Here is a 25,472-nt window from a genome sequence, read left to right as displayed (position 1 = left end):
GATTTGCCGTGTGGTATGGAAACATATATAATGAAAAGAAGACATACAAGGGTACAAATATAACGAAACAAAGTACAAATTAAAAACGGACGAAATCTACGAGATAATTCAGTATGATGGTCACGTGATATGTAGAATCTACCCTGGACCATGCACTATGAACGAATCAAGTGAATCTAATGTGTCCACGTGACCGATGTCATATATATCTTGTCATCTGTTTTGTTTGTTTGTTTGTATGTTTTTTGCGACATTGACTGTGATAACACCATTTACAAGTACTGAATAAAATTACTGTTCTGCCAAAGATTTTCTTGTCTGTGCTTTTGTTTTAACATGGATCTTGTTCACTCCAATGTCAATATTGTTCACCAAATATATATAATACATTAATTGCCGCGGTGTTCTCAATTGATGTCAGCACCACTCTACACCTTTCTCCTATATTAGCATATAGACACGGTTTATGATATTAAAAAAAAATATGTAATGAATTTTTAATGGAGTGGTATTGTTGCGGCACTGCCTTTGTATTTCAACATTGTCACACGAAGATCAGTATTTCATTAAATGCACATGTAATTTTGCCCCAGGCTGTGCTACTGTGTAACACCTGTCAACGTCACTCATAGCGACATAAAAAATATGAACTTATAGCAAAAAAATCAACGGCACAATTACAGATGATATGCAAGCAAGTAGTTCGGAGACTTCGGCGACCTGTATTAAATGATATGGGGCCTTTAATATTATACAATGTAATAATGTATGTAAACTTAACTTGATAGTTGTCTATCAGCAAAGAAACATTATATTACAAAAATGGTGAACTATAGGTCTGGGTTATGCTTTGTACATGAGAAAACACCCAATTATCAAGTTTTATGAGATTTGTCGCAACATAAACTTTGAGAAACTGTCATTCAACCCAGATTCAAATTGTATCTTTAATCGTGCTCATTGTTTATTGCTGAGTATTTACGACCCGGGATTTACGAGACACGGCCACGGACGTACACATACATTGCAGTGGTAGAGCTCCGTCAATATTTTCGGAATGAGTCCTTAACTGATTAAAGACTAATCTTCTTAAAGAAATATAAGTATCCTAGGCAGTCTAAATCTGAGCATTCGTCATCTGCGCATGAATCATGGCGGACGACAGTAACGAAATCGTGCTGAGCTTTCACGACAGTTTACTGCGGAAATGTGATGTACACTTGCTTGATAGTCCAAGGTGGCTGAACGATAAGATAATAGGATTTGCATTTGAGTGAGTAATTCTACATGTTTTGTAAAACAATATCGATTTTGTGCACATACCGTGATTACGTTTGTAATGTTTCAAGCTCAGATCAGCTTGTCAACAGCAGCACGTTGTGTTGTTTACATTTTACTTGAATACTTTGTATATACCGCAAAAGTGCTTGCTGTAGCAAAAGTAACCTTGCGCGGCCCAATTTAACGAATCTTACGGTAGTCAAAAACGATTGGATCCAAATTAAAATAATAGAACGATATTTCAGTAGTTCACGTGATACATATTTTGACCTGGAGCTCAGGCGTCGTCTGCATTATGTGCATATACAAATTAGTCCTGCTTACATGCGGGAGTACGGCGTCCCTTCCTTCTTCAAAGCGACAGCCGTGAAAACTGAGCTTACCAGAAATTCTGGTAACTCAAGAATTAACGCAACCTGTGGTCAAATATTAACAATAAATCGACTATTTAGTAATTTTACATCGCTGCACGGCTACAAATGTCTCAGTTCAGATGACCAAAAATCCCGAAATCACAAGTTCAACCTTAATTTCAGGGCTTCCTCCTTACGTACGATGTCCTATTAGACGTTGCGAAATAGAAAAGTTCCGATTTCGACACTTTTTGTGATCTTGCCAGAGAGTACTATCGACAAAGAGGTGTAAACTGAGTACATATTCGATTGATTGCTAATATTTGATAGCTTTTATGTAATTCGTTTGTTGTTAGTGCAGCAGCATTTTGCTGTCGCACTCGATCGATATAGGTAGGTGGTTTACATTGCTTTTCACAGGACAGTGTTGAGCTAAACGTGTGCACCATCTGCAAGTGCAAGCAGGACTACATACAAATCTTTTGAGTAGAGATACTATGTCTTGGGTCTCATGGGAAAGTATGTAACTACACACACTGACTGAGGTCAAAGGTTACAAGAATACCTGTCATAATTAAATCAACTTTCAAAGGCAGAAAACGTGATTATGGGATGGCCAATGACAAGTACATAAGTTATTGGAAAGTGATAATGGATTGGAGGTAGTTATGCTAAATAGCAGTAAAACACATGTCAAAAACTAGCAACTTGCAAAAATTATGGAAGCTTTATAAATCATAGCCATATTACAAAATACTAGAAAAGTGAAATACTTGATTACAAAGAATTGTTAGTCACACACAGAATTGATGAACATTATCTGCAATTCACAGGAAAAACCTAATATTTTGATTAGAAACTACCTATATACAGGAAATTCTATTATAATATCCAATTACATCTAACAGTAGTTTCAACCGAGAGTTCAGTGAAAATATCGGATTCTTCCAATCTTTCCAAACTAAATTCTAAGAAGACATGCATCAACATTATAACAATATACTGGAATGTGGTTTTATTGTTAATATTTTCACCTGGGTAATATGCTTACAAACTAAAGCTTGTGACACTTCAAGGTCTAAGTTATTTTTTTATGGTAAAGTAATTCAATGAGGAGAAGGAAGACTCCAACAGGAAAATGAGGATTAGTTGAAACAATTTATTGGCACAGAGAGCTTCATAAAGGAGGTTAGTATTGCTTGATCTAATCTAATAAATATCCTACTAAAGTTCACCTATAAAGCGTATTTTCCCTTGACCAATTTATCCCTGGTATATTGGACTCCAGAGAAGTTTGAGACGTATCAAACTGATTAATAATTGCTGTGGATGAGTCTTCCTGCCTTTAGCTTAAAAGGTCTCTATAATTCATTGTTATAAAAGTATTAGAGTCAGGAAGATGATCATACTTGACCCAGTATTTATCAGTAATTCATTCACTTGCATAGAGTATATTGATTTAGTAAAACTCTTTGTTATATTTAACTAAAGGAGTCTGTATCTATCATTGAGTCATTCAATTATATGGGACATACACAATTACTAAAACTCTTTATCATCTTTTATGTCATACAGTCTCAAGTTGTATCTCTGTAAAACTTCAAAGCAAACATTTATCTTTTTTATGATTAGCTACTCTTTCCATTGTAGTTTTTTTCATATGTAGGTAAGAAAACGAGAATATTTACATAATTAGATAAAAAAACCACAATTACAACTGTAAATAAGAATGATCTGGGTTTGAATTTATCTGTGAAATAAAAAGAGGATGTGACACAAATGTTTATATGCTTAAAGAACTATCCAGTATAAAATAAATATTATTATGATTATGTCATGTTAATATCTAGATTTAGCTTTGTCTGTACTGCATACATTTGGTAGTCTCACAGAAAACTAGTAAACATGGATGGATGGAAGAGTGACATAAAAGTGTGGTGTGTACATTGTGTAGCAGAAAAATAGTAAACATGGATGGAGGGGGTGGGGGTGGGGGGTGGGAACAACAATGACTGATTTTTGGATGTGCGCCCAAAATTCAATTTTATTGAATGTATTGTACCATACTAATGTGTACTGCCACAAAAGTATGTTTACTCACTTCAGTTCTGTGCAGAATACTTTGCAGGGTGTATAATTTAAGATTAAGTCATTATATCTTAACAAAACTGTTTAAAAAATGTTCCAATTGCAGCTAATGCAGGTCAAGCAATTTGGCCATCTTTTTAGCTATCTTGAAACTTTACTAAACATAGCAGCATCAAAAGATTCCAGGAATCCTACCCCCTTGCTATAATGTATCATGCACCTTTCTGTAAAGTTACCTTCCCTTTAAAATTACCAACAAGCATGTGACACTCCAATTTTACATGTTGGTTATGACTCACGAGTGTGTTTAAAAGAGAAACTCATACATCTATAAGCCAATCTGACCAGTAATTGTTATGCTTGATTTCTTTGCAAGAATATGTGTAGAGATTTATTATATTGAAAATCTTGATAGTTAGTTTGATGAATCTATTGAAATTGGCCGTGTTGCTCTCCTAATATCCTGTTTATATCTATTTAGTAATCCTCAGTTCTACTTTTACAATCTACTAAGTTTTGATGAGACATCAAAATATATATCTGCTAATTTGATTTATTGATACGGTCAGTGAATATTTAAATCATAGTCTTCAACTCATTCAGGATACATGTCTGTCAATGTGGTTCTATAATCACGTGATAAATTGAGACATGATGTTGATGTTATACACTATCAATTCTATTGTTATAGAAGAAATTTATTTGACTATCATGAGTTGTAAAGGAATTGTGAATAGTCAACAATGATAAAACTGTGAAAGATGAAGAATTCCTTTGTACTTTGATTGAATTGTTTATATTCATTAAACAACTCATGATTTACCAAGTGAGTGAATATATTCAGTCATTTTATCAATTTTCTACATTTGAATGAGGACTAGCTCAGAGACTTGGCTACCCGACACAACATACTGGCTTTTAGAGACTTGGCTATCTGACACAACATAATATTCTCATTGTCCTGGCAAATGACATTGTCAAGCCGAATAGCCAAATCTCTGGGCTGTATGGAAACAGAATGTTACTTTAAGTTTTGTCTTTGACAGATTTAAAGTTTCAAGTAATTCAATACATGACATGGGCAGAACATTTGTATACATGTTATGACCTTTGTCAGATATGTCATATTGTTCAGCCTTAATCAGCTTTCTCTTGTGAGAGCTTGCTGATAGGGTGGCACACCATGTCTATCTTACAGATTACAACATTTTCTGGCTATTACAAAACTTTGGATGACCTGGGAGGTCAAATCTGTTCACACTTTGTTGCGCTAGCTCTAAAGCCATCAAAAAAACACAATTCATTTGTGAATACCACATCGTGAGGTTTGCATCAGATGAAGAAACATGTTAAATGTACGTTTTTAAAAAGACCTGGCAACATACAAGGGAAATGTAATACATTTTCCATTACATGTTGTTATGATGATATCTTTTATGGAAACTGAAATGGTTTTGTAGGTGATGTCAGGTAGATAAAAACCCAGTAACAGTCCTTAGAATCTCACAGTCAATAGGAATGTGTGAAATGTTATACTGCACACAAACTTTATAAGACAATATATGTATACAGGTATGTGTGTGAATGCTGACAACATTTCTGTGACAGCCACTAGCATGTACATGTATTGATCCCTGCAAGTTGTGATTACAGGAAGAGGTTGAAGTATTTGAGTCTGACTTCTCGAGATTGATTCTGTTTAGGTTGTATTACTTACATACATCAGTCTTCATTAGTGGACGTAAAACAAAATTAGTGCTATGGCAAACAATTCATTTTGTCAAATTGTTATGAGTTGCTCTTAGCCAGGAATACATTTTAGTTACTTAACTGCCCCAGCAGTAATATTTCATCATGTGTATTTGGCCAACCACTGTCACATTTTAGTTTCTCATGTTATGAGGCAACTATATCTAAAACAGATAGGTTTAATATATAACTTTCATAGGTTTTTGAATATAATATAGTTACAATGTGTGTTTATGTTTCTGTGTACATGAGCTGTGTCTTTGTGTGTATATGTGTGTGTGTGTATCACAGATGTGCAGGCATTTGCATTGAAATGTGAATTGTTGATTTAATACGGTAGTTTTGTTAAACTCGGTTTCTAAGCAACAAGAATTTGTTCCTCAAAAAGCTAGGGCATAATGTTACACATCCATGTGAGACACTAGATGACAAGGCAGGTTGCTAGGTTTAGTTCAGTACTTGTATTGTTGGCATATTAATATGTAATTAACATTATTACTTCTTTGACCACCCATCGAAGGTCATACAAATGCAAAGCAACCCAAAATTTCATACATTGTGATACTCAAACACAAAAGTACTTTGCTTTTATTTTGAAGATGATACATATTGATTGTTAGTTAGCCTCCATGTTTGTTATGGATTAATTTGCTATGTTGGACAACACATGGTAATTTCAATTTCTTGGTTTTAAAAGGCCTATGGTTAAAATTCTAAATTCTTGTTTTATTGCTATCTTTCCAGTTGAGGATTGGATTATTCATTTAATCTGGACTAACCTTTTTCTATAGTTCTAAAAGACAACTTTTTTTATACCTAGATTAAAAATGAACCTAATCCAACCTTGGCTGACATTCCAGTTAAGAATTGAATTTATTTTCATACATATACTGATATAGCTGTAAAGGTACTAGTCTGGATGTCAAGGTGGTACCAAGTCATTCAGATTCAAACTCAGTGCATAGCCTCTAGACTAAACAGTAACTCAAATAGTCCTCATTACATACATGTGGAATCAGAGATGCAATTTCATGATTTCTTATAATTCAACCTGCACATTTTACTGCTTTCGTTAAAGGTCAAATGAACAGTTTCACTAGCACTATCTTTGCATATGTGTGATATGAAGAGTTTGATATGTCATCTTCTGTTTTCTTTATACAGACATAAAAAAACATGGCGGATTACAAGTTGTAGTGCATATATCCAGAGCTATAGTTTCCCCTACATTCACATTTTTATAGAAAATGTTAAAGAAACTAGGGAAACAAGAAATCTGTAACACGTGGTACAGTGTAAATAAATTCATTGTTTTGGGTGAGGATTTAGAATCATGATATAATGGGTAAATTCTAATAATTGCACCATGCACATTAATTGCCTTTGCTTCAAAATAGAGTTGACAGTTTAACCCTACATTCAAAGTTTTTTGCTTTAGCTTTAAGAAACCAGCTAACAAAGACGAGAGAAATCTAATAAACTTTAGTGTAGTGAACAGTTTATATAAATCTAAGTGTTTTGACAAAGGTTTTGCAACCTTGATAACGAGAGGGGAAAATCTGGCAAAATTTACAATTTCCCAGTTTTGATGTGAGCTTGTGTACCTTGCTAACATTATATTTTGGTAAGATTTTAAGCCAAACAAAACATGTAATAGATTGAAGGTAGTATGTGTATTCAGTGAAATTATGACAACATATGTGTCACTAAGTATAGTGATCACGTAGAGTAATAGTTAAACAGTGTGATAAAAGATTTAGATACCATAGTTTGTCAGCTGGACATTGATTAAAACCTTTATCAGTACATTCTTTATTATAGTGTTTAGGTACTAGATAGATAATATTCATTGGGACAGGGAACTGTCCTTTCGTTATCTCATCAAAGTTTGCTTAAATGACTTACTTGCAGTAATTTTGACTGACAATAATACCAATGTTGCGTGAGAAAGTCTTCTTATACTATAAAACACCATTTAAAGGTCCCAAATTATTTTTGTTCAGTTCCTTTAATTGTATTTGAAATAAAAGGTACCGGATTTGAAATGCTGCATGGTTGAATACATCAGAACACAGAGAACTGATGCAAAAGATTATGAAGTGCAAGAGCTTTTTCATCACAATGGACATTGCATAAAAGGAATTGACTCAACTCTAGACATTTTTAATCATATCTGAAATCAGCATACATGTATGAATTTATTTCTCACATTTGTTTGATAAGGTAGAGTGAATTCATGTAATTATGAAAATTAACAATGTAAAGATAAACACAAAGGAAAGATGTATGGTTATAAAACTATTCTTATGTTATCAGTTTAATTAAACTGGACAGTTTTCTTGTCATGAACTACATCTAGACAGACTAGGTCACCAGCCAGTTCATTACAGTTACAGTTAAACTTCAAGGCAATGTCAATTTTGGAGCAACAGTGATGTTACATATGAATTATAAGTAAAATGATCTTTTCACACATAAATATATATTAATATATCTTAAATTGCTAAAAATTAATCATGCTTCTTTGATAAAATGTAGCACTACGATGTTATCCATGCTGCCAAACCTATATTGTTCCTATATTAAATCCTGTTAATAGCTTCACAGATGAGTTGAATGCATGGTTGATTGAGTTTGCAATTTTGTTTGAGAGAGCACAGATAGGTACAAATGCAGGTATAGCTCAAACATGGTAACCTTCACTTAAATACAGAATATTGCCTATTTTGTCAGTGGATATACACTTCAACAAGTGGTTTGATTTGGCAATATTTACTATAACATTGTAGCTTATAAATATATGTCCTCTTAATTGTTTGTGCAGATCATGTTCCAATGGAAGGACCTGTAATAATTGTGCAGATCATGTTCCAATGGAAGAACCTGTAATGTTTGTACAGATCATGTTCCAATGGAAGGACCTGTAATGTTTGTGCAGATCATGTTCCAATGGAAAGACCTGTAATGTTTGTGCAGATCACGTTCCCATGGAAAGACCTGTAGTGTTTGTACAGATCATGTTCCAATGGAAAGACCAGTAATGTTTGTACAGATCATGTTCAAATGGAAAGACCAGTAATGTTTGTACAGATCACGTTCCCATGGAAAGACCTGTAATGTTTGGGCAGACCATGTTCCAATGGTAAGACCTGTAATGTTTGTGCAGATCATGTACTAATAGAAATACCTGAAATAGGTGATCAAATAACTTGTATGTTAATTGTTTAATTGTTTGTGCAAATTCTGTTCAGATGGGAAGACTGTAATTTACTTCAATAACTTGTAATGTGTGATCAGATAACTTGTATGTCAACTGTGGTATAGATCCTGCTCAGATGGGAAGACCTGTAATGTGAGATCAAATAACTTGTATATCAACTGTGGTATAGATCCTGCTCAGATGGGAAAACGTGTAATGTGAGATCAAATAACTTGTATGTCAACTGCAGTATAGATCCTGCTCAGATGGGAAGACCTGTAATGTGAGATCAAATAACTTGTATGTCAACTGTGGTATAGATCCTGCTCAGATGGGAAAACCTGTACTGTGAGATCAAATAACTTGTATGTCAATTGTGTAATTGTTTGTTAAACTCATCATACTTCATTGGCAATAAAGTTTGAGGTCAGGAATTATTAGAATAGAAACGTGTGACACGTTTACTTCCCAAAATATTTTATTTATCATTACAATTTACATAGTATGACAGTTTCTTGGAGATTGAAAAGCATCCTTTGAAGTGGAAATGTCTCATTCTGTACTTTAGGTATAAAAATTTCAAGATTAATTAATATTTTGCTTTCTTGTTACACCTCAATTTACATTCAATGATAACAGCTCTGAGATGTTGATAAGTTGATAAATACATGTATGTACTTCTAATGTGAGTTATGGTGCTGGTTTCTGGTATTTTAATGTGTTTACAATCATGTTTTTACATTACATAGATTGTAGTGGTGTTTTCATTATAGTTTTCATCATATTTTACATATATAAACATTTGATGTCGCATTTGTGAACGTTCGTTTTGGGGAGGAGGGGGTTTTGACCTAAACGAACAATGTTCGTTTGTTGAGCATGTGCTACATTGTTCAATCATCCATTACCTGTGAGAGCACTAAGTTCTATCCTTACCAGCTATGCACATTTGAATTTGGAATAAGTCAGTATGAGAGACAGTAAGTCTGCAGTATTGTAAAGTAGAGTGAAGTCTCATCTGGACCCAGTGATATCAATTTGCATGCAGCTCACAAGCTGAACCTAAATGATATTCTGAATCTGTCAGACAACACACCACTTTTATACAATACTAGATTTTATCTGAATGAGAATGAATGAATGTGTCAAGAGGGAAGACATCAATATCTTTGTTTATGATGTTCAAATCAAGTGAGTACTTCCTGAATCACTTAACTCAGTTAATCAGAAATCTGTGTATTTATTATAGAGATTATGTAGCTGACAGTGACTAGTGTGAGGTTTCCTTCAAGTGTCACACTACTGACAGATGTCCAAGAACTAGATTGATATGGACATGTGCAGTATGGTCACCACTGTCAGTAGATGTGTCTGCAATTTCTCATCCACTACTCTCATGTCATGATTATTGCTTCTATGAAACATTGCCAGAGAGTACTTGTTTGAATGCTATTAAAATAATAAAATATATTTATTTAGGGTAGCTCAAATAAGCACTACAGTACTAATTAAAAGTAAATGAAACACTTCTTTCCATTGAGGCCCTTAATTCAGTGCTTTGATTGGTCCAACTTTGTCATCAACTAAGGGTGAAACGGTGAGTGTGATATTGGAAATTTTGTTTGATGATAAAGGGAAATGAAATTGTCAATGAGAAGTCTTATTGATGTAGGTTATTTGTCAGGAATCATTATTAATGATTATTAAAGACAGTTTTTGCTCATGCACTTTCTACATGCTACAAGGAAAAAGGACTGCACTTACATATCCATCATCATGAAATCAGAATTGAAGGTAGCGATGACATTTTATGAATCTTAACTCAGCTGTGATAGCTTTATATTTAATAGTCATATAGGGTAGTGTTTGTTACATGTTTCAGTGGTTTCAAATCATAAGCTACAGTTATATCAAACATCACCCAGGGATAATATATGTATTCACAGACCACAGTAAAGGAATAGATTGGACTGGAATGTGTGTGTGTGTGTGTGTGTGTGTGTGTGTGTGTGTGTGTGTGTGTGTGTGTGTGTGTGTGTGTGTGTGTGTGTGTGTGTGTGTGTGTGTGTGTGTGTGTGTGTGTGTGTGTGTGTGTCCTGTCTGTCTGTCTGTCTGTCTGTCTGTCTGTCTGTTGGCATATGCATGTATGTAAATGTGTATATGTACGGAAGTAAAAGTATATGTACAGAAGTAAAAATAATAAAATTTGGGATGTAGCTAATTTTGAAAGCAGCAAGTTAAATGTGGTAAGTATGTGGTAATGTCTATGAAGAATGCCCATGAATCTGCCTACTGATGGAAATATAGTGGTTGAAACAAAGCGTCTTTAAGCAAATTTCTGAATAACTAGCCAGCAAAACATTGCGGAATAGCGAGCTTTTTTTGCTGGTTACCTGTTGTTATCTAAATCCCTGAAAATGTTATCAAGAGGTGTATGTTATGTATTACTCATTTGATGTCAATGAATGAATGATAGTAACAAATAAAAGATTACGAGTGAAAAATGTTGAAAAGCTTATAGAAAACCCATAAAGACTTTAAGTGTAACCCAAAGTCATACCTGTGCATTTGACTTGTAGCTAGTTATATTAAACAAACTTCCAATTCTGAGAGGTCAAAAAAACTTCATTACAAGTACAAATTACATTGCCATATCTTTTGACATTATGCAAATGTATTAAATTTAAGTAATTGCATTTATTTGTACTTCAATATCTCATTTTAATTAGTTTTAGTTAATTGGTTTTAGCAGATAAAAGGTAGCGACAGAAGTTTTGTTTTGTTCTCATGAATAGATGAATCCATTACATTAGTTGTTGTATGTGTAGGAGTTATTAATAGGTTTGGATTAAACCAGTCATGAGATATGTCACAGTAATTAGGATTCTTTTACTTTCTGCAGGTTTGTAATGGAACATTGTAACATTTCCACCTATCTTTTATTGAAACCTCCATGAAAAGAATGAACTTCAAAACTTTCACAGACACAAGGGACAAGCGATAGTTTTATTATTAAAATTTACTGTCATCATTTTGGGGAACAGGGTAAGTGCAAAGTTAGTTAACAACAGTCAGTTTATATACACTCAAAACACTTGTGATTAAACATTGAATTAAACAACAAGCAGTTAAAAGAACATGAACAACTTGGTAAATATAATTCACAGGCAATTAATGCCAGAACTTATTGAAAGAAACAAGATTTCCTTGCCTATAATTGGCTTCTGTTTTTGTTCATCATAATTCATATTTTGTGTAAAGTTGTTCCCACATTTTACAAGACTGTACGTGTATATGCTATATTACCTCTGAACTATGCCATATTCTGTCCAGTTAATAACAAGAAATGTTTCTTTTTTCACATTTGATGTATCATCATCTTTCTTCCGGCAATTTTCTCAAGTGTGACAAATTAATATTGCTAAATTACCTGTATTCTGCACAGGTGTATATCAGTATAAGCAAATCTAAATAGAATAATTTAGTTAATTAATTAAAAATATGTATAATTTAGAAAGTCAGTGAGTCTAAAGAATTAATTCAACGTAATTAGTATGACTAAATTACTCAATGTGTTGTTGATCTTCTAATTATAATAGCAACCCAAATATCATAAAACTCTTACACATTATTTATTTGGTGTTACTCTAGGGATTAAACCTTCCTGATACATAGAATTTTCAAAAGTGATATATTGTTGACAGAATTGCGTCTTTAGTTAAGAGACAATTACAAAATGTCCCAAGAGCTCAATGAATGAACTTTGTTCATTTAGGAGGAGAGGGCAATGCAAGTGCTGAAGTTCATTTTTACACTTTTAACCACATTTGGAAAACTTTCACACCTTCAATGATAAAAGGTTGATTAAAATTTACTGCTAATATGATATACAGAGCTGGGTTTCCTGTTAGTATTTTAATGTGTTTACCATGTTGTTGAATTGTATCAATCATTATGTGGTTTGACCACTACAATATGTATCATGGTCATACACCATATTTAATGTGTCATCATTGTTGTTGTCATCATTGTCATCGTTGCACTTGTTGAATGTTCATATAGGGGGAGAAGGGTTTTAAACTAAATGAATAAAGTTTGTTTATTCAGCTTGTGTGACAGTATGTAATTGTCCTTACGGTATTTCATATAGTCACATCTGCCTTGTCATTACCTTGTGGGAATTCCAAAATTAGTAAGTGTGATTTCTAATCAAGAGAAGTAGCTTTGGATTGCTGAAATATATTCTATGGTGATACTTTCAACTTAAAAACATTATATATAAGATTCTGGGTGTCTTAGAAATGATAATTAAAGTCAGCAGGATGCTATGAACCATGTAATTTATGAACAGGTCATGAATTTCAGCAAAGAATAATAATTTAAAGCCAAGATGCACACTTGTGATATTGCCATCATCCTACTATTAGTGAAGTTGTGTATTCTGTAGTGATCATGGAGATCTAGAACGTCGATATAGGTATAGAATCTAGACTCTAAGGATAGCAATCGTAGAGAACATTGACAGGTATAGAATCTAGACTCTAAGGATAGCAATCGTAGAGAACATTGACAGGTATAGAATCTAGACTCTAAGGATAGCAATCATAGAGAACATTGACAGGTATAGAATCTAGACTCTAAGGATAGCAATCGTAGAGAACATTGACAGGTATAGAATCTAGACTCTAAGGATAGCAATCGTAGAGAACGTCGACAGGTATAGAATCTAGACTCTAAGGATAGCAATCGTAGAGAACGTCGACAGGTATAGAATCTAGACTCTAAGGATAGCAATCGTAGAGAACATTGACAGGTATAGAATCTAGACTCTAAGGATAGCAATCGTAGAGAACATTGACAGGTATAGAATCTAGACTCTAAGGATAGCAATCGTAGAGAACGTCGACAGGTATAGAATCTAGACTCTAAGGATAGCAATCGTAGAGAACATTGACAGGTATAGAATCTAGACTCTAAGGATAGCAATCGTAGAGAACATTGACAGGTATAGAATCTAGACTCTAAGGATAGCAATCGTAGAGAACATTGACAGGTATAGAATCTAGACTCTAAGGATAGCAATCGTAGAGAACGTCGACAGGTATAGAATCTAGACTCTAAGGATAGCAATCGTAGAGAACATTGACAGGTATAGAATCTAGACTCTAAGGATAGCAATCGTAGAGAACGTCGACAGGTATAGAATCTAGACTCTAAGGATAGCAATCGTAGAGAACATTGACAGGTATAGAATCTAGACTCTAAGGATAGCAATCGTAGAGAACGTCGACAGGTATAGAATCTAGACTCTAAGGATAGCAATCGTAGAGAACGTCGACAGGTATAGAATCTAGACTCTAAGGATAGCAATCATAGAGAACATTGACAGGTATAGAATCTAGACTCTAAGGATAGCAATCATAGAGAACATCGACAGGTATAGAATCTAGACTCTAAGGATAGCAATCATAGAGAACATCGACAGGTATAGAATCTAGACTCTAAGGATAGCAATCGTAGAGAACATTGACAGGTATAGAATCTAGGTATAGAATGTAAACATGTATGTATTCTCAGTGTATCAGTGTAAACATACATGTACCCATTGTACTTGGTACAGATTTCACAGGTAAGAGGCCTTTGTCTTAAGGTATTTTTCACCTGTCATATTTCAGAAGTAAAGTGTTATTTTGGTATTATTTTGCAAATAGATTTCACAAATGGCTGTTGGTTTGATATTTTGTCATTAAGGTTACAGAGCAAAGCAACAACCGTTTGCCAAGTAAATATACAAAATTTCAAATGAATCATAATGATTCCTAGATCTTGATCTCTCTTGATCCATATGTGTTGCCAGTCTGTGTACAGCTTAAACTACAGTGATGGCTGATGAAGACTTTTGATAGGGAATAAGTTACCTAATGTTTATTTGAAGACAGGCTGCTGCCATGTTGCATAAGAATTAATAATCATATATCACTGAAACTTGACAACCCGAACAAACATAGCTTTGTAAAGTTATAACTTATTGCTTTTATTCTATTACACTGCCATCCAGTCCAATTATTACATACTGAATAAATAACATCAGCAGTACATTACCATGGCTACTGTGATTGTAAAGAAATATGTTTTGGTGTGGATTAATGCATAATCTGGCTGGAGATTTAACTTTGACTTTTTAACTACCTTCGTATTGTTTTATTTTGTTTGTATTGTAATACTGTGTAGTGTAGAAGTGGTCTTGTGTTGTGTGGGCTGTTATTATCAGTATGTGATTAAACGCATGTAATAATAATAATATGATAATTAACAGGATAGCTGTTAATAACATGATATTTATATGATGACAGTTACATCATACAGTAATAAAACCTATTTGTGTAAATGAGAAATATGATGTAATCAGTTGCAGGTATCTTTAATGGTAAAGTGTTTTTGGTGGGTTGATACTCATCACACATAGAATGATTAAGTACCTGCATACAGCATAATGTCACAATTTGTACATATAGTGTGTATATATGTGTGTTTATAAAGGACAGGTCCAAATTCCACCAAACTTGTCAAATTGAATGGAATCAACCAGGACTTAAAATTTGGAATGATACTTGAAATGCAAAAATATTGGTATTTATTTAACAAATGTCACATCAAAATGCCATAAGAATTTAGCATTTTATAGAATTTATGGCTAGGATTCCTTGAGAATGATAGCCTCATATCAGAGACCTGTGATTCTGATTCATTCTTCACTACATGTTTGTATCTGCAAAGTGGAATCACAGGTCTGTGATGTAGACAGGCTAGAAGAGTGCAGATCTGGATGTTGTTACAGACTGTAAGTGTATCGTAAGCAAGTTTTTTGACAACTTTAGGTCACCATCGCATTTACACAGTGTATAACCAATTATTATGCATATCACACCTCTGTATTATTACTCAGCCCATGTCTTTTGCATATTAATTTGTTACAATAGGCTAATTCTACCACAAGTTCCACCATGAGATAAATAATTGCCAACCTTGTAATGGTGGAAGTCATCAGGTTCTTTGAAATCTAACTTTCCATGAGCAATTAATTATTTGAAATCTTCACTGAAACTTGCATTTTTACAAAACTAAACTTATATCACAAACATTGCCACGTACATAGAGACACAATCAAATGTATTTAGTTTCTAAATATTCTAATACCTGTTGCACGCCACTCCCCCCCCCCTCAAAAAAAAAAAATAAACCAACAAAACAATACCAAACTGTAACTCTTTCCTATTTTTCATTTTCATCTGTTAATTAAGTAAAATTCCACCGAAATGGTCTACTGAAAATCTTTCAGTCCTTCAATGTTTCTATTCCTGTATTTGTTTGTTGTAGATTTCTGTGTACAAAGAAATACCACCCTGGTAGAAAGAGGATTCCATAGATAATGTCAGATTTCCTATACTTTCAGTAGTGTTAGGGTAATTGGCTCATAGAAGGGTTTATTCTCACAACATTAGCAGTATGTTGTGCCAGATGGCCAAGTCTTGCATGTACTGGTTTGATGTCTGTAGGTAAACATTATATTTTGGACCATTGAATCATTTGTCAACAATTTTTTGATACTGATGAGATTTGATCACTTGACTTCAATAACCTTGGCATACATAACCTGTATACTCACTGGATCTTTTACACCAAAAATTCACGCCAACGAAAGATTCTGCAAATCTTAATTATCTTACAGTTGTTGCAAATGAATACCATTTTCTTATTAATTGCCAACAACATTATAATGAGAGAAAGGTTTTATGTTCTCCTATGTCACTGAAATGTACTCATTTTCATACCCTAAATAGTAAAGAAACTTTTTTGTAAATTATTAGTTCAGATGATAAATTTCCACTTGCGAAATTCCTTTCTGATATGTGTGCAAATCAAAACAGATCTTTCCAGCAGCTAATTTATTAGGAATGTTGTAATGTGATATCTTATCTATGTATTTACTATACCATGCTTTCCATAGTAAATGTTGTATTGTAATGTGACATTTTGTGTATGTATTTACTATACCATGCCGTCCATAGCATGTTGTATTGTAATGTGATATTTTATCTATGTATTTACTATACCATACTGTCCATAGCATGTTGTATTGTAATGTGATATTTGTCTATGTATTTACTATACCATGCCGTCCATAGCATGTTGTATTGTAATGTGATATTTTATCTATGTATTTACTATACCATACTGTCCATAGCATGTTGTATTGTAATGTGACATTTTGTCTATGTATTTACTATATACCATACTGTCCATAGCATGTTGTATTGTAATGTGATATTTTATCTATGTATTTACTATACCATACTGTCCATAGCATGTTGTATTGTAATGTGACATTTTGTCTATGTATTTACTATACCATACTGTCCATAGCATGTTGTATTGTAATGTGATATTTTGTCTATGTATTTACTATACCATGCCGTCCATAGCATGTTGTATTGTAATGTGACATTTTGTGTATGTATTTACTATACCATACTGTCCATAGCATGTTGTATTGTAATGTGATATTTTGTCTATGTATTTAATATACCATACTGTCCATAGTATGTTGTATTGTAATGTGATATTTTGTGTATGTATTTACTACACTATACTTTCCATAGCATGTTGTAATGTATTGTGACATTTTGTCTATGTATTTACTATACCGTACTTTCCATAGCATGTTGTATTGTAATGTGACATTTTGTCTATGTATTTACTATACCATACTGTCCATAGTATGTTGTATTGTAATGTGACATTTTGTCTATGTATTTACTATACCATACTTTCCATAGCATGTTGTATTGTAATGTGACATTTTGTCTATGTATTTACTATACCATACTTTCCATAGCATGTTGTATTGTAATGTGACATTTTATCTATGTATTTACTATACCATACTTTCCATAGCATGTTGTATTGTAATGTGACATTTTATCTATGTATTTACTATACCATACTTTCCATAGTATGTTGTATTGTAATGTGACATTTTGTCTTTGTATTTACTATACCAAACTGTCCATAGTATGTTGTATTGTAATGTGACATTTTATCTATGTATGTACTACACCAAACTGTCCATAGTATGTTGTATTGTAATGTGACATTTTATCTATGTATGTACTACACCAAACTGTCCATAGCATGTTGTATTGTATTGTGATATTTTATCTATGTATTTACTATACCAAACTGTCCATAGCATGTTGTATTGTATTGTGATATTTTATCTATGTATTTACTATACCATACTTTCCATAGCATGTTGTATTGTAATGTGATATTTTATCTATGTTATGCTTTCCCTAGCAGAAATGATCAGAGTTCATAGGCTTGATTACACATGGTTAAGCAAGTACAACAATATTAAAATATTAAAGTTCAAAATATGAAAGATTATAATAATAATTAGTTACAGCCACAGTGGCTTTAAAATGAAAATTTGAAATCTACTTTGCCGACATGCCTGTCTACACCATGATTAAACAACACATGATATGTATAAAACCATTTGTCATAGTCATTAGCGTAGTTTGCTTGTTATTAAATACATATACAGATGTATGTCATCCAAAGTCTGAAGATAACAAATGTGTATATATCATTTTTATATGTGGAGGTGTATGACGTCACCTTACCTTCAGGTAATGAAATATGACTAATCTTGCACTACACCATTCTGTAAACCTTAGTTGATAAATTTCTGTGTGATATGCAACCCATAACCAATAAATTCTCGTGTATTTAATGATTTACTATAATGATATTAACAGCTATGAAACAATTAAACTATTTTTCCACTGTTTTTATATAACTCATGAAATCTTTCTGTATTATTTTCAGTTTTTATGAACTAAGCAATAACTTGGGATACACTAAAACTTGGATATACCACCAAATAGGCAAACACCACATACTACGGTCGTTAAATTTCTCATTCTGACTATTAATAGTCTATGATGTTACAGGTATTGAATAATTTGTATTGTCTCTCTAGGTGCTTTAAAATAATAAGTTATACAGGGATTTAATGGCCAATATGAGGATTAAAATGTAGGTATAAAAATAGTTGTCTGGCAGAGCTATGGAAAAAAACTTCGTCTGGAACAAAGGAATGATTCTATAAGGCCAAGAAGAAGAAAAAAATTGTTTCTGGTCAGGGCAGTTTGTCAAAAATGGTGCGATGACACACTTTTGTGTGTGTGTGTGTGTTTATTTTTTAAATTCTCAACAAACCTGTCACTCAATCTACTATTTATGGCAGTTACTGTTCATTTTATTTAGAGAATGTGTGTATGTGGGGCGCCAGATGTCATTTGCTTGTTCTTGATTATTGGCTCTGCACGGTTGTCTTCTCTGAAATAAAAAGGGTTATTTTTGTGTTTTCCCCACGTATCTGCAAAGTGCATGGGCTGGACAAACACAAAAAAAAGTGATGTGTGCCCTGACCTGAAACAGTTGTTGTTTTTGGCCTAATCTGTATGGCTCCAATGATGCATTGTGTATTAGATAGTAGTAAGCCAAGATAGTCATGCAATTCAAACATAGTTCTATCTTTGTGTATGGTACATGTATATAGTTTATATTTGTACCCATTTTCAGAGACAGTTATAACAAATTGAACGACAGATATGTGTGTCAGTGAAGATTAAATATCTTCCATTGTTCCACATCTGAAATTGTTGACTATGAAATGTAACTGTTCTATCATAGACCCTACACGGGTAGGATCTATGGTTCTATCAACTGCTGTAATTATTATTTGTAACCTTCTGCTGGTCATAGATTGTGATACTTACCATAATTAAAATGAAGCAAATACTGCAGTTAGCATTCTTACGCCTCAGTGTATTATAATGTTTACATCTCCCTGGTAACACATCAGTGTAAAAGGCTGAACAACTGTAACCCAGTCATTGTCAATGTATACAGTAATTCAATGAAATACCTTCCAGATGTAGGGCTTCCGCTGGTCATTATGGAAAATTCTTTTCCATTCAAAGTTTTCATGATATCAAATTGAGCAATTTATATAATTTTATATGGCAAGTATACTATTGTTTTTGTCAGGAGAACTCGTATGTTTAGATTTTAAAATGAATTTCAAAGGATTCAGTTTGCAGTGTTTTGTACTGTTATTATTATAGCTTCATGAGTACTTTATATATTTAAGGAAGATCAAAATTCAGAATTGTGGCCGTGTTTGGTCAGTGGTACAAATTAGGTTTAACACTCTATTCTTACCCCTACCTAGTCTGGATGCTAACTTGGTCTCTAACAAAAGTGGGTGGAGGTATAAATCGTAATGATACTGTATAGGAACTAGACTATTAAACCCCTACCTAACCTTGCTACATGGAAATCAGACTCCTTAGCTTGATGACAAGTCATCTATCTCCTGATGACTGTATTCAGATTTTACACTACATTATCTTCACACAGTTCCTGATGACCGTGTTCAAATTTTACACAGTAATATGTGAAGGTAATGTTTTGTAAAATCTGAACACGGTGGTCAGAAACTAGACTAAATGTCAAGTATCATCATTTTGTGCAGTGATTAGTCACGTGTCCTCAAGCTAACCTACATAATGATAGAATCTGTAGTGTACATCATCTATTCATTAGAAATTGTGGTGGCATGGTTATGGAAAATTTGAAAGCAATTTCTACCTTCAAGTTAATTCTTCTGTCTATCGATTTATTTACTCTATAATGAGCTCATACATTATATCTTTGAACCACAGTGTTGATTCCAAAGTGTGAGTTAAGATGTTGGTGGCAGCTTTTAAACACTCATAGGAATGATCAAATATCACAAGTTTCTTTTCTTCATGAATAAAAAAGGCTCTTTGAATTCTTGGATCAATCTCATGAAGGTTGTAACACACAAGCAGTACTTGTCATATATAACTTTATAATAACGGTAATTATCTCCTATTGAAAGAAAAGCATTACCATCACTGCACAGTTGACAGCAATACATATTGCATTGAATATCCTTCCTGACAGTATAATAAGTCAGATACTAGCCATGTCTCTGGGTTACCGATCCTATTGATTGCCACCATGCAGTACAAAATCTACAGGTCTTCCATCTGTACTGAGTGTTTGCTTTCCATTACAATTATTAGACAGTGCCGTTAGGTATTCTCTACGGTTTGATTGAACAGATCTATAGGCAGGTTTGTTCCCAGATAAAAAAGAAAAATTATGTGTAACAAGTTGAGAGGTTGGCAAGTTGTAACCGAGCAGCACCCTCTTATGGAACAATTAATATACCACTTGAACTTCGTTCGTCACCACTGTTGATAAATTCAAGAAGGATATCTGTTTGCAAGAGCTTTCTAACTTTTACAACAATCTACTATTGTTCCTGTTCAGCACCATAGTACATTACGTGTACTGGATTTGGTGGTACACAAATCCTTTTGATTGATTGATTGACTGATATTGCTGTGTGATTGTACAATGTGCTTCAGATATGATATATTATTATAACGTTATTACACTGATAATAGATACAAGGACACCTGGGTAACCCAGGGATACCCAAGTGTACTGGTTTTGTTGTGGATAGAATTGACAGGCATAACAATTGTATTTGTGATAATTTATGACAGAAAAATATGGAATTACGTATGATAATGTATTATCCATTGATATAGCTGTAATTCATAATGTATAGTTTTTTTAAACCAAACATTGTGTGAAGTGTAATATACACCCAGTACCAAGTACACATCATGCCCATTATGTGTATACCATACTGTGTGTATGTGTACTATACTGTCACTCTAACTTCTCTGCTTATCAAATTGGACTGTACTGTTTTCAAGGCTGTGCTGTAGTTGAGTCATAACTTGTATCAAGGTTGAGAGATAATTTTAATTATAGTATGTGCCAGCCTCAATCATGTGTTTTTCAACATTTTTTAGCCTCCCTTGTTGACAACAAAAACAAAATAGATGTACAAAACAAAAGGCAGCAAAGGCTCAGGTAGCAAAAAGCCTCAGTCTTATTATTGCAGCCCATCAACAAATATGTCTGCATCTCATGAACAAGTCTGTGATTTTTGTTGAATATGGTTGCAAGATATATAACACTTGTCAGTGATCCAGACTTGGGTGTACACATGATGGAAGGAGATGAATGGCAGCTGTTGAACGCCATGTTAAACAAATCCACAAACTAAATGCCAAAGTCAAAACAATCAAATCCACAAATTAAATACCAACGTCAAAACAATGAATAATAATCAAATCCACAAACTAAATACGAAAGTCAAAACAATCAAATCCACAAATTAAATACCAACGTCAAAACATTGAATAATAATCAAATCCACAAATTAAATACCAACGTCAAAACATTGAATAATAATCAAATCCACAAACTAAATACCAACGTCAAAACAATGAATAATAATCAAATCCACAAACTAAATACCAACGTCAAAACAATGAATAATAATCAAATCCACAAACTAAATATACCCAAATCAAAAAATAGAAAAATATAGATTGATAATCAAGCATTCCATCACAAACCAGAAACCAAAATCGTCAGTAATCTTAAATTGAGATCAACAAACCTTAAACCTTAAAGTCTGTACATCCAATCTAATTCTGAGGATATTTTGTTTACTCAGTCACTAATACTCATTTCTCAGTTTGTGATGAAATGTGGAGTGATATCGATCATTCTGATATGCTGTGTCAGGATTTATGTTTTACAAAGGAGGAGTAGTGAGTAGCGGAAGACTTCCACCATTAATCATCGTCTGAGTTAAATATCAGTATGAAATTACAAGTCTCTACAAATTACTATGAAATTACAAGTCTCTACAAATACATGTATATCACTATGAAATTACAAGTCTTTTACCAGTCTTGGTCTTACTAAACATATCACTATGAAACTACAATCCTACCACTCTTGGTCTTATTAAATATATCACTATGAAAAGTACTTTCAAGTCTGTTGCATGTAGGCTGAAATTATAAGGAATTGTTCCTTATAAACTATTATCATGATTTGGTTTGTGTACATATTGTATAGTGTGAAATAGCAGACACTTCCTGCTTGTCTGAAAAGTATTGATGGCGTTGAAATCATTCTCGCACTTGATATGTTAATTTCACAAAAACAGTTTAATACATAATGTATTTTTAAATAATATGTTATTTCTGTCTGTGTGCAGTTATACAAATGATAGTTTAAAAGACTATTTATTTTGTTTGCAGTATCTCAACTACTGAAGTAGATTAGCTTCCTTCAGGCACAATTTGAAAACATATGATCAGTTTGGTGAAGTAATCCAGTTCTTTTCCCCCAATTCAATCAACAGAATTTGACATTAAGACTTTAGGAGCCAGACATGGACAATGACTTGCCTTTCTCTACATTGGTAATATCCCATCTGCATGCATAAAAGTACTTTGAAGGCACTGAATTATTATGGTAATATTGTAGTATGTGTTAGGAGAGTAGATATTAGATTTGTGGATTTTACTAGAGGGAAGTTTTAACCTGGGGATGTATCTTGTGTAAAGTGTCTGTAATGAGCCTTGACACCAGATACATGTATTCATTCCTGCATGCCTGGAGCCAACTTGATAGTCAAGTCTGGCTAATGAGGTTTTGATTTACTGTATAAGCTGACTAGAACTGAACTCTTGATTCACATATCATCCTTGATTTAGGACATGTAATCAGTTTTTGTTCACCTTAACCTTCATTTCCACAGTTGCTACTAGATGGCTGTCTCATTCCTAAATACTTAAAGGGACACACACAAGTTGAGTTAATGTTTTTTGGATGTAATTTTTTTTTAATATTAAAAGGGTACTCATAGTATTCTACGTACAGATATACACTAAAATAAACCATTACTTGCAATTAACTGAACTCAAATGCCAAAGGAGGCATGCATTGACATTAACATCATACTTGAATAGTCTAATTGAAATTTTATGGAAATATTTAAATAATTGTCACCCGTTTTCTCCCCACCTTTGCATCGATAGCTGCACTAGGTGACTTTCTTATTCTTAAATTGAATTATATATTAAGTATATCCAATACACTGGATATGCAAATTATGTAAATTGATGTTGATATTTTGAAAAACTAAATTTCGTAAAGTTTTGTAAAAAAAAGAAAACAGTTATCAATTTTTCAATAGAAATTTTGCAACCACTTTTACATTAGTTGGGTCACCCTTGTTATGTCTAGCTTTCTCATCTCACCTATAAAATGATGGGTTGTCCAGTAGGAAATTTGATATGAAAAATATTTAAAAAAAAATAAGTGTGTGTGTGTGTGTGCGTGCGTGCGTGCGTGCGTGCGTGCATGCGTGCGTGCGTGTGTGTGTGTGTGTTGGTGTGTGTGTGTGTGTGTGTGTGTGTGTGTTGGTGTGTGTGTGTGTGTGTGTGTGTTGGTGTGTGTTGGTGTGTGTGTGTGTGTGTGTTGGTGTGTGTGTGTGTGTGTGTGTGTGTGTGTGTGTTGGTGTGTGTGTGTGTTGGTGTGCGTGCGTGCGTGCGTGCGTGCGTGTGTGTGTGTGTTGGTGTGTGTGTGTGTGTGTGTGTGTTGGTGTGTGTGTGTGTGTTGGTGTGTGTGTGTGTGTGTGTGTGTGTGTGTGTGTGTGTGTGTGTGTGTGTGTGTGTGTGTGGTGTGTGTGTTGGTGTGATTGTCAGTTTATAATCTTAGAAATGACAAAATCTCAAAGAAATAAATCATCTGTTTTATTAAAGGTTTTGCATTTCAATAATAAATGATATATTTTTGTACAGGTACACATTTGTTGGGTTGCCAATATAGTGACGTTATGATTTTATTTCAATCCTGATGTAGATGTCACTTTTTGTTATTATTTCACTGAATTGCAGAAATATAGGGTCAGTCGGGTCATGGGAAACAGAACATAAAAAGGACTGTCCTTACAGAATTCTCTATAAAAAGTACAATATCTCATCTACACATATCTTTATGGCTGTGAGCCACAATGAGACACAGAATTAAAGCAATCACACATTGCATGTAGTTGATATGCACTGGCTATATTGTATACCTCATGTATCTGTACATTCAGCAAGATTAACGACTCGTAAGTGCCAGGCACACTTTACTTTTGATTAATCTACTTGCACTACTCACAAATGGAGATTGTCATACTGAAGAATACATGCAGATTTTATATGTCTGCACCTCACAGGCCTTCTTGCTTGATTTACATCAACTTTGTATTAAACTGTCATAGAATCTATATTTTGCAGATTTTATATATCTTTGAACTGTCATATATTAGACTAATGGAGAGAGCATTTTAGGGTATTTGTTAGCAGCAGACTTTCAAATCTCTAGACCTTTGTAATTACATGTATCAGAGACTGTTTTCAATTATCTGCAGGTAGACTTTAAATCTGTAATCCTGTGTACTATGTAGGTTTGAGAATAGTTTAAAGGGCAACTGTAGGTTTGAGAATAGTTTAAAGGGCAACTGTAGGTTTGAGAATAGTTAAAGGGCACACTGTAGGTTTGAGATGATTTAAAGGACACACTGTAGGTTTGAGAATAGTTAAAGGGCACACTAGGTTTGAGAATAGTTAAAGGGCACACTAGGTTTGAGAATAGTTAAAGTGCACACTGTAGGTTTGAGAATAGTTAAAGGACACACTGTAGGTTTGAGAATAGTTAAAGGGCACACTAGGTTTGAGAATAGTTAAAGGGCACACTAGGTTTGAGAATAGTTA

General features: G+C 33.6%; 1 protein-coding gene across 1 annotated transcript in view; it reads left to right on the top strand.

The window, feature by feature from the left end:
* The first annotated feature begins 1,148 nt into the window (after positions 1-1,148).
* The window catches only part of LOC144440748 (sentrin-specific protease 8-like), a 110,433-nt gene continuing 86,109 nt past the window's right edge, over positions 1,149-25,472 (top strand). The window contains exon 1 of the mRNA XM_078130130.1: positions 1,149-1,273. Within this exon, the coding sequence (XP_077986256.1) occupies positions 1,152-1,273 (122 nt within the window). The 5' untranslated portion in view covers positions 1,149-1,151. The remainder of the gene's footprint in view (positions 1,274-25,472) is intronic.

This window comes from Glandiceps talaboti, chromosome 1, assembly GCF_964340395.1.
Source record: "Glandiceps talaboti chromosome 1, keGlaTala1.1, whole genome shotgun sequence".
Taxonomy (NCBI): domain Eukaryota; kingdom Metazoa; phylum Hemichordata; class Enteropneusta; family Spengelidae; genus Glandiceps; species Glandiceps talaboti.
Note: the sequence above shows the minus strand (reverse complement) of the source record. Positions and strands in the feature narration are given on the sequence as shown.